This window comes from Salmo salar, chromosome ssa05 (genome assembly GCF_905237065.1).
Source record: "Salmo salar chromosome ssa05, Ssal_v3.1, whole genome shotgun sequence".
Taxonomy (NCBI): Eukaryota; Metazoa; Chordata; class Actinopteri; order Salmoniformes; family Salmonidae; genus Salmo; species Salmo salar.
The window spans coordinates 79,801,941-79,812,371 of record NC_059446.1 but is presented as its reverse complement, the minus strand read 5'-3'; the positions used below and the strand labels follow the sequence as shown (position 1 = coordinate 79,812,371).

At 46.7% G+C, this 10,431-nt stretch overlaps 1 protein-coding gene across 1 annotated transcript in view; it reads right to left on the bottom strand.

Annotated features, from left to right (window-relative positions):
• Positions 1-2,124: 2,124 nt before the first annotated feature.
• The window catches only part of LOC106606096 (pleckstrin homology domain-containing family O member 1), a 31,885-nt gene continuing 23,578 nt past the window's right edge, over positions 2,125-10,431 (bottom strand). The window contains exons 4-6 of the mRNA XM_045719074.1: positions 9,614-9,718; positions 4,278-4,379; positions 2,125-4,002 (exon numbers count right to left, since the gene is read on the bottom strand). Of these exons, the coding sequence (XP_045575030.1) occupies positions 3,214-4,002; positions 4,278-4,379; positions 9,614-9,718 (996 nt within the window). The 3' untranslated portion in view covers positions 2,125-3,213. The remainder of the gene's footprint in view (positions 4,003-4,277; positions 4,380-9,613; positions 9,719-10,431) is intronic.

Genomic DNA, 10,431 nt, shown 5'->3' with positions numbered 1-10,431 from the left:
AAAACCAGCCCTGTATTCCAGTAGGGTATTCTTCTGAATGGACATACAAAAATCATTTTATTACAATTCTCGGCTAGGTTTTGACTTAAAAAAGCAAACATTCAATATAGAACACTGGTTGTCTGAATTAGGCTGATTGTTATAATTGCACAAGTGGTTATGTCTCAAGTACTTTGACAGTCCAGAAGTGAGGAACTTCAGTGCAAAGCAAAGCCACTTCCGTCTCCATCATAACGCAACACAATAAGAAAATACAGCAACATCCTTTGAGATGATTCAAACTGCTCTGAGTATGTACAGTGCATCGGCGGTCATATCAATCTTTTCAGGATTGCACAAACGTTAGGTTTTGTGTTCAGCCTCACACAAGATAGTACTTCCTCCCAGATAAAACTAAATAACAACAACAATAATAGACATACTAGTAAAAATATTGTTTATGGCCTACTCCGTTAAATGTTTCCTGTTGTCGTCTTTCTAACATACCTTTCTCACTTCATCCTCTTTCATGTCCATATCCAACTTCAACGTCAATGGTTTCTGACTTCTGTTATTGGGTTGTGGTTGTGGTTGAACAAACAGAGTAACACTACAATATGCAGAGTTTCCAGTTGAGCATTTTAAGAGCGTGAACGTTCTAGAATGCCCCGGCCATTTTCTTCTCTAAAGAGTGCCTTAAATCATCCTACAAAAGCATTTTAAACAAATAAAAAATACAAACAATGATAACAACATAATCATAACACTGTTTTTTTTGTCTGTCTGACAGTCCAGAGCGAACCATTTCCACAGCACTGTGCAAACACATAACATACGTAGCTACTGACTATAAAACAAGGCGGGGTGCTCTGGAGAGGCGCACTGGATGTTTTGATCAGGCGACTCTCTCTCTCTCTCTCTCTCTCTCTCTCTCTCTCTCTCTCTCTCTCTCTCTCTCTCTCTCTCTCTCTCTCTCTCTCTCTCTCTCTCTCTCTCTCTCTCTCTCTCTCTCTCTCTCTCTCTCTCTCTCTCTCTCTCTCTCTCTCTCTCTCTCTCTCTCTCTCTCTCTCTCTCTCTCTCTCTCTCTCTCTCTCTCTCTCTCTCTCTCTCGCTCTCTCTCTCTCGTTGTGGTTGTGTGTGTTCGTGCTATGTTGCATAGCTCTCTTCTCTGCCATAAACCCAATAAGACGTTAAGTAGGACAGGGAGGTCAGAGGTCAAGCATTAGCATCACTGTTAGCTAGCCGGAGGGATGCGTTCATCAACAGCATTGTTTACACACATTGTACCTTTGAGAAGCTCAGATTTTCAAACAGTAGCGAGCCGAGCGACTGTCTTAGGTATCAAGGCGTTGGAACTATGCAGCCTGTATGTTTCTAGAAACACTAGATTGTCGTAACAAATATGTAGAACAGAATGAAAAGCCATATTAGACACATCTGTTCTCTCCAGTTTCCAACCACCAGTTTCATCCTCTTGTTTTACAGCCTTCCTTCATAGTGCAATTCTGTTATTATTACTATTTTAGCAAATCACTTACAAGTGGTTCCTCTCCTCAGTACTGCATCTGACCTCTATGTCATGCCTCCCACTCACACCAGACACACACAGACGCCATCCCGGCTCCATGGCTCTACAGTAGCATGATATTCACCACTCACACCAAACACACACAGACGCCATCCCGGCTCCATGGCTCTACAGTAGCATGATATTCACTACTCACACCAGACACACACAGACGCCATCCCGGCTCCATGGCTCTACAGTAGCATGAGAATCACCAGTCACACCAGACACACACAGACGCCATCCCGGCTCCATGGCTCTACAGTAGCATGATATTCACTACTCACACCAGACACACACAGACGCCATCCCGGCTCCATGGCTCTACAGTAGCATGAGAATCACCAGTCACACCAGACACACACAGACGCCATCCCGGCTCCATGGCTCTACAGTAGCATGATATTCACTAATCACACCAGACACACACAGACGCCATCCCGGCTCCATGGCTCTACAGTAACATGAGAATCACCACTCACACCAGACACATACAGACGCATCGGAGCATCCGGCTCCATGGCTCTACAGTAGCATGAGAATCACCACACACAGACACAATGGTCAGTAATAAACAGACGCCATCCCGGCTCCATGGCTCTACAGTAGCATGAGAATCACCACTCACACCAGACACACACAGACGCCATCCCGGCTCCATGGCTCTACAGTAGCATGAGAATCACCACTCACACCAGACACACACAGACGCCATCCCGGCTCCATGGCTCTACAGCAGCACGAGAATCAATGGCTGCAGTGGCAACTGGCTGAAGACAACTGGCTGTAGGCCAACAAGAAAGGAACAGCCCTGTCCTAGTATGTACCATCTAGTAACAACACAACCCAGACAGACGTCCTCCATTTTGACTGTATCATATGGCTCATGGAACAGACAGAAACACCCTATGGAACGCCAGTGCGTTCTGACTATGTGAACTGGTTCCCCTTGCCCCTGTGAATCATAATGGACCAGCAGAGATGAGGAGTCCACCGAGCTCCATTCCCAGAGCAGCAGCGGGAGGGAGGGAGGGAGGGAGGGAGAATGCTGTACTGTACGGTGTACGGTGGGTGGGCTGCTGTTGCTTTTAGAGTGGTGGTCGTTGGGAATCTGGCTCAGACCAACCTAACAGAAAAAGGAAAACATTCCCATTCCCAACATGCGGGCTGGTCTGGACGCCATGTTTCCCTTCCTGTAATCTGAGTTATCCTCAACCACTGTGTGTCTATCCCTGGAGAGCAGAGCCCTTCTGATTCCCCGCCCAAACCTTGCAACATCCCCTGTTTGACAACCAACGCAGAGGAAAACATTGAGATTGTGAGTAAAACCCGACACTGCAGTATCACAAGGTCTTTCAGCAGCCGGTCAGTACAGAGAGACAGGATCTCTACTGGACTCCCTGGCCAACATGTACCTCAGACCCTAGATTGGCCCCTTCCCTTTGCCCCCCACACCCTTCATCAAGCAGACATGTAAGGGCACAGTGGTCAAGCACAGGGGACGTCGTTGGGCAACTGAATGTCCTCACTTTGTCACAGCATCAATAAAGTGAAAGGACACAGAAGGAGAGAAACAGACATATTTAACAATATTGTGGCTTTGCATGTTGAGATGTTTTTTTTTGCTTAGGGATTCATAGTCCAGTCTGTGTTGAGTTCTCTGACGGTCACATCATGCTCTTCCTGTAGTCAGTCTGCTTGCCGCTGTTGGAGGGTGTGAGGGGTGAGAGGGAGGCAGGGGTGATGGGCGAGGAGTCCAGATGACGGTAGAGAGCCCTCAGCTCCTTCACCTCCTCTAGAACATCCTTGGCCTGACCCCATGTGGACGCTGCCTCCTTCAGCAGCCTCTCTGCCTCTGCCCGGGCCCCGTCCGAGGAACCCCTGGAGCCCTTGGAACCTGGCGAGTCCTTCCCTTTCCCCTTCCCCCGCTCCACCTCCTGCCCCTTCGTCCCCTGCACCTGCATCAGCAGCTCCTGAGTTCTCTCCAGCTTCTGAGCGATTAGGTCCTGCAGCTGGCTGATGGGCGGCAGGTTGCCCGGGGGGGCGGAGGTGGCAGAGCGGGGGATGGATGTCCTGGGTTTGGTGGCCTGCGTCCCGGAGTGTGAGAGGATCTCGTCCATGGAGGCGCAGCGGCTTTTCTCGGCCGGTGTGAGCCTCTTGCCCGGCTGAGGAGTGCAGGACTTCCCCATCGGGCTCTGAAGTTGCTGTTTGTCGTCCCAGGTGACCCCGGTATCGCGCGGCAGGCTCTGGGACTTCCCAGTGACCTCTGCGGGAGTCGCTAGACAGATGCTACTGATGGCACCCTCTGTTTTGGACCTGAGGCAGTCGAGCTGAGTGGATTTGTCCAGGTTGGCCCGGAAGCTCTTGTCACAGGTGTCCTGGCCGTCTGTGCTGGGGCTGTCCTCCTCCTGGATCAGGTCAAGGGTCAACATGCCGTCAGAGGTAGAAGTGGAGGCCTGGATACGGAACAAGGAGAAACAGTCTGTTAGTGATATTAGACACAGTGAGAAACACTGAGATCAGGGTAAGGCCCATTGTGATTTAGTTAAGTTAGGAAATGAATTGGATTAAACTAATGAAAAATTCCAGTTGAAAGTAGTTTGATCATTACCATGTCCAACTGACTCATTGAATTAAAGCTCAATTGACCGAGTTGGAATTGTCTCCAACCAGCCGTTGTGGTAATAAGGAGGGCTAAGACAAGACAGGCCAGGGGAAGCAGGATACCTACCACAGCCATGATGTGTCCTCGTGTAGGCAGGCGCCGTGTGTGAGGGATCTTAGCCCTGTCCCGTGTCAGATGGGACAGAAGGTTTTCATCCTCAACCATCACCTGAAAGAAAGCAAGAAAAAAAGAAAGAGATAAAGAAAGATGAGAGAGAGAGAGAGAGAGAGAGAGAGAGAGAGAGAGAGAGAGAGAGAGAGAGAGAGAGAGAGGAGAGAGAGAGAGAGAGAGAGAGAGAGAGAGATAATGGAACAGTTAGACGTTTATTGATTAGTATTATGGACGTAATCATTGATTGATTATCTACAGGCATGTGATGCACTGGGCCAAATGGGCCACAACAATTTGCATAAGGCCTTGGGAAACAGGCCGCTAACCTATAGCTAACCTATAGCTACACTGATGACCAACACGTCCGCACTGTCATCTAGTGATAACACGGTCTCCACTGATGAAGTGAGATCAGCCCTATAGCTAACCTATATCTAACCTATAGCTAACCAATAGCTAACCAATAGTTACACTGATGACCAACACGTCCGCACTATCATCTAGTGATAACACGGTCTCCACTGATGAAGTGAGTTCAGCCCTATAGCTAACCTATATCTAACCTATAGCTAACCTATATCTAACCTATAGCTACACTGATGACCAACACGTCTGCACTGTCATCTAGTGATAACACAGTCTCCACTGATGAAGTGAGTTCAGCCCTATAGCTAACCTATATCTAACCTATAGCTAACCAATAGCTAACCTATAGCTACACTGATGACCAACACGTCTGCACTGTCATCTAGTGATAACACAGTCTCCACTGATGAAGTGAGTTCCGCCCTATAGCTAACCTATATCTAACCTATAGCTAACCTATATCTAACCTATAGCTAACCAATAGCTAACCTATAGCTACACTGATGACCAACACGTCTGCACTGTCATCTAGTGATAACACAGTCTCCACTGATGAAGTGAGTTCAGCTGGAGTGTAGTTTATTCACTGGCTAGTGGGACTAAGCAACATGTCATATTTTATCCGCTGGGATTTTATGTCTAATATCTACGTCATAATTGTCAATTGGATCTGAAAGCTTCTAACCATTACATTATCAGGTGGAACGAGAAAAGATGGAGATGACCAGCATATGTGTGTAGTTAAGAGCACTAGGTTAGCTATCCAGGCTGCATCACAACCAGCTGTGATTGAGAGTCCCATAGGACGGCGCACAATTGGCCCAGCGTCATCCGGGTTTGGCCGGAGTCGGCCGTCATTGTAAATAAACTCCCAGTTCTCTGCTGCCAATGACTGGAACGAATTGCAAAAATCACTGAAGCTGGAGACTCATATCTCCCTCACTAACTTTAAGCATCAGCTGTCAGAGCAGCTCACAGATCATTGCACCTGTACATAGCCCATCTGTAAATAGCCCATCCAACTACCTCATCCCCAAACAATACTGTGCTGCAGTATTCATTGACCTGGCCAAGGCTTTCGACTCTGTCAATCACCACATCCTCATCGGCAGACTCAATAGCCTTGGTTTCTCAAATGATTGCCTCGCCTGGTTCACCAACTACTTCTCTGATAGAGTTCAATGTGTCAAACCGGATGGCCTGTTGTCCGGGCCTCTGGTAGTCTCTATGGGGGTGCCACAGGGTTCAATTCTTGGGCCAACTCTTTTCTCTGTATACATCAATGATGTCGCTCTTGCTGCTGGTGAGTCTCTGATCCATCTCTACGCAGACGACACCATTCTGTATACTTCTGGCCCTTCTTTAGAGACTGAGTTAACAACCCTCCAGACGAGCTTCAATGCCATACAACTCTCCTTCCGTGGCCTCCAACTGCTCTTAAATACAAGTAAAACTAAATGCATGCTCTTCAACCGATCGCTGCCTGCACCTGCCCGCCCGTCTAGCATCACTACTCTGGACGGTTCTTACTTAGAATATGTGGACAACTACAAATACCTAGGTGTCTGGTTAGACTGTAAGCTCTCCTTCCAGACTCACATCAAACATCTCCAATCCAAAGTTAAATCTAGAATTGGCTTCCTATTTCGCAACAAAGCATCCTTCACTCATGCTGCCAAACATACCCTCGTCAAAACTGACCATCCTACCGATCCTCGACTTCGGCGATGTCATTTACAAAATAGCCTCCAACACCCTACTCAATAAACTGGATGCAGTCTATCACAGTGCAATCCGTTTTGTCACCAAAGCCCCATATACTACCCACCACTGCGACTTGTACGCTCTCGTTGGCTGGCCCTCGCTTCATACTCGTCGCCAAACCCACTGGCTCCAGGTCATCTACAAGACCCTGCTTGGTAAAGTCCCCCCTTATCTCCGCTCACTGGTCACCATAGCAGCACCCACCTGTAGCACGCGCTCCAGCAGGTATATCTCTCTGGTCACCCCCAAAGCCAATTCCTCCTTTGGCCGTCTCTCCTTCCAGTTCTCTGCTGCCAATGACTGGAACGAACTACAAAAATCTCTGAAACTGGAAACACTTATCTCCCTCACTAGCTTTAAGCACCAGCTGTCAGAGCAGCTCACAGATCACTGCATCTGTACATAGCCCATCTATAATTTAGCCCAAACAACTACCTCTTCCCCTACTGTATTTATTTATTTATTTTGCTCCTTTGCACCCCATTATTTATATTTCTACTTTGCACTTTCTTCTACTGCAAATCTACCATTCCAGTGTTTTACTTGCTATATTGTATTTACTTTGCCACCATGGCCTTTTTTGCCTTTACCTCCCTTATCTCACCTCATTTGCTCACATTGTATATAGACTTATTTTTCTACTGTATTATTGACTGTATGTTTGTTTTAATCCATGTGTAACTCTGTGTTGTTGTATGTGTCGAACTGCTTTGCTTTATCTTGGCCAGGTCGCAATTGTAAATGAGAACTTGTTCTCAACTAGCCTACCTGGTTAAATAAAGGTGAAATAAATAAAATAAATATTGTTATTTATTTTTTTGCTCCTTTGCACCCCAGTATCTCTACAGTTAAGAATTTGTTCTTAACTGACTTGCCTAGTTAAATAAAGGTTAAATAAACATTTAAATAAGGGTGTATTTAAGGGCGCTAGGTTCGCTATTATACACATACATTATGTGTATACAACACTTTCAACCAATGTTGCATTGCAATTCAATGCAGGTTTATCAACATAGATCTACAGTATGTGTGTACCATCATGTAGGACTCCACCTGCGATAACCCTACAGTTGAGAGCAATGAAACCCCATCCTGGTGGAAGAGTGAATCCCGTCTCTGATGTCATCAGGCTATTGAGCAGCAGAGACACTGGAGCCCTGGAGGTAATTGATATCTCTCACAGTGCTGGTGCTGTTGTTCCGAGTCCATCCACACGCCTGACCATTTGTCCTCTAAATGTATTTTATTTTATGTGAAAGTAGCTCAATGTTGTATTCGTTCTGTTTCTTTAACAGTGATGTCATGGATTTGGATAGTCATTGTGAGAGTGCTTCTGCTTCTCCCATCTATAGCTGTGTGATAGGGACCTGTACAGTTTGGGCCATCTATAGCTGTGTGATAGGGACCTGTACAGTTTGGACCATCTATAGCTGTGTGATAGGGACCTGTACAGTTTGGGCCATCTATAGCTGTGTGATAGTGACCTGTACAGTTTGGGCCATCTATAGCTGTGTGATAGGGACCTGTACATTTTGGGCCATCTATAGCTGCGTGATAGGGACCTGTACATTTTGGGCCATCTATAGCTGCGTGATAGGGACCTGTACAGTTTGGACCATCTATAGCTGCGTGATAGGGACCTGTACAGTTTGGGCCATCTATAGCTGTGTGATAGGGACCTGTACAGTTTGGGCCATCTATAGCTGTGTGATAGTGACCTGTACAGTTTGGGCCAACTATAGCTGTGTGATAGTGACCTGTACAGTTTGGGCCATCTATAGCTGTGTGATAGTGACCTGTACAGTTTGGGCCATCTATAGCTGTGTGATAGTGACCTGTACAGTTTGGGCCATCTATAGCTGTGTGATAGGGACCTGTACAGTTTGGGCCATCTATAGCTGTGTGATAGGGACCTGTACAGTTTGGGCCATCTATAGCTGCGTGATAGTGACCTGTACAGTTTGGGCCATCTATAGCTGTGTGATAGGGACCTGTACAGTTTGGGCCATCTATAGCTGTGTGATAGTGACCTGTACAGTTTGGGCCATCTATAGCTGTGTGATAGTGACCTGTACAGTTTGGGCCATCTATAGCTGTGTGATAGGGACCTGTACAGTTTGGGCCATCTATAGCTGTGTGATAGGGACCTGTACAGTTTGGGCCATCTATAGCTGTGTGATAGGGACCTGTACAGTTTGGGCCATCTATAGCTGTGTGATAGGGACCTGTACAGTTTGGGCCATCTATAGCTGCGTGATAGTGACCTGTACAGTTTGGGCCATCTATAGCTGTGTTTTAGGGACCTGTACAGTTTGGGCCATCTATAGCTGTGTGATAGTTACCTGTACAGTTTGGGCCATCTATAGCTGTGTGATAGGGACCTGTACATTTTGGGCCATCTATAGCTGCGTGATAGGGACCTGTACATTTTAGGCCATCTATAGCTGTGTGATAGGGTGCGTGTGTGTGTGCATGCATGTGCTTTCGTGCGTCAGTGTGTGTGTGCATGTGTCCATCCGTGTGTGTGTGTTGGCGATTATGTCAAATGTGTGTGTTGTGGCCTTATATAAGGATGGTGTTGACGCGATGCGTTAAGTGCATAAAAGCTCAGAAGTGTGTGTGTATGTATATGTGTGTTTTAGTGTGTGTACATGTTATTTCACATCAAGCTGCTCCCCTACCGTCTGCCTATTGATGTCATCAGGGCGATTGACCTGCAAGTGAGAAGGAGGGATGAAGGATCCATCCCATCATCCCCAAACAGAGAGGGAATCCTTTGATCAGCAGCCTCAGCTAGAAGACTGTCCCATCAGTCACCACCTGTCTCTCTCTTCTTTATAGAGGTCATTACATCTACACTACACTAGACTGAAACCCAGAAAATGCCCTCATCAGGAAACCAGTTTAAGATAGAATGTAAGATACTATAACAGTTCCTTTTATTTCTGAAGCACTTTTTTCCACGTCAACATGCTGTGGAGTTTAGTGTCGGGTCATGAGGGTGTGTGTGAATGAGGGGCAGGTCAATGGATTCCATTCCTCAAAAGTGCATTCAGTAAGATATCCTCTTGCAATTGGCCATGTGCCAGATGAAGTGTTGTTTATAAGAGAGAGAGGAAGAGGAGAAGGAGAGTGGAGGTGCATCGAGGGGTGTGTCTCACCTCATCCAGGATGCTGTTCTTGGATCTGGTGATTGCTCCATTTAAGGCGTTTATCCAGGACTCCTTCTCCTCTGGACTAACAGCCAGGAACACCAGGTTAGGGACCTGACAGACACAAAGGGGAGAGAGACTGGGAATGTAAGAAGCCAGGGCCTTGCACAATATTGTGTTACTGAGCATGAGGGGAGTGATGAAAATCCTAACATGCATAGTACTCAGTCAACCATCTGTAAGGGATACCTTTCATATAGGTACCATTCCAGAAACCCAGATCACTCACGCACACATTCACACACAGATATGACCATATGGTGCTCTTTCTCCCACTGAGGCTACAGGAAACTGCAGCTGTGTGGAGACTCTGAGAATCTCTCTGTCTGTGTCTGTCTGTGTGCTGAAACACAAGCTTCCTGGCCTGACAACCCAACATGATACCCTATCCTTCTGCTGCTCTGGGGGTTCTGGGAGAGCCTGCAGATGGTGTATGTGTGTGTATGTGTGCGTGTGTGTGTGCAGCTTTGTGAGTGCATGTGTGTGTTAGGGATGGGTATGAGTAATGGAGTACTGGAAAGGAAGTCAACGCTTGACCTTTAACCAGAGATCACATTTGTGTCAATTATTGTAAAACTATTTGGTGGATTGTGCTTTGTGGCTGCCTGAACAGGACTTGGAGACCATGTTAGTGTTCCATTTGTATATGTGCATTTGCAGGGCACAACAGAAAGGAAACCAAGCCAAGGATCATACAGGTTATGTCTATAGATAAATGGACACATCTTTTGTCCCAGCGGGGGCCTTGTGTTCTACATGATATAAAA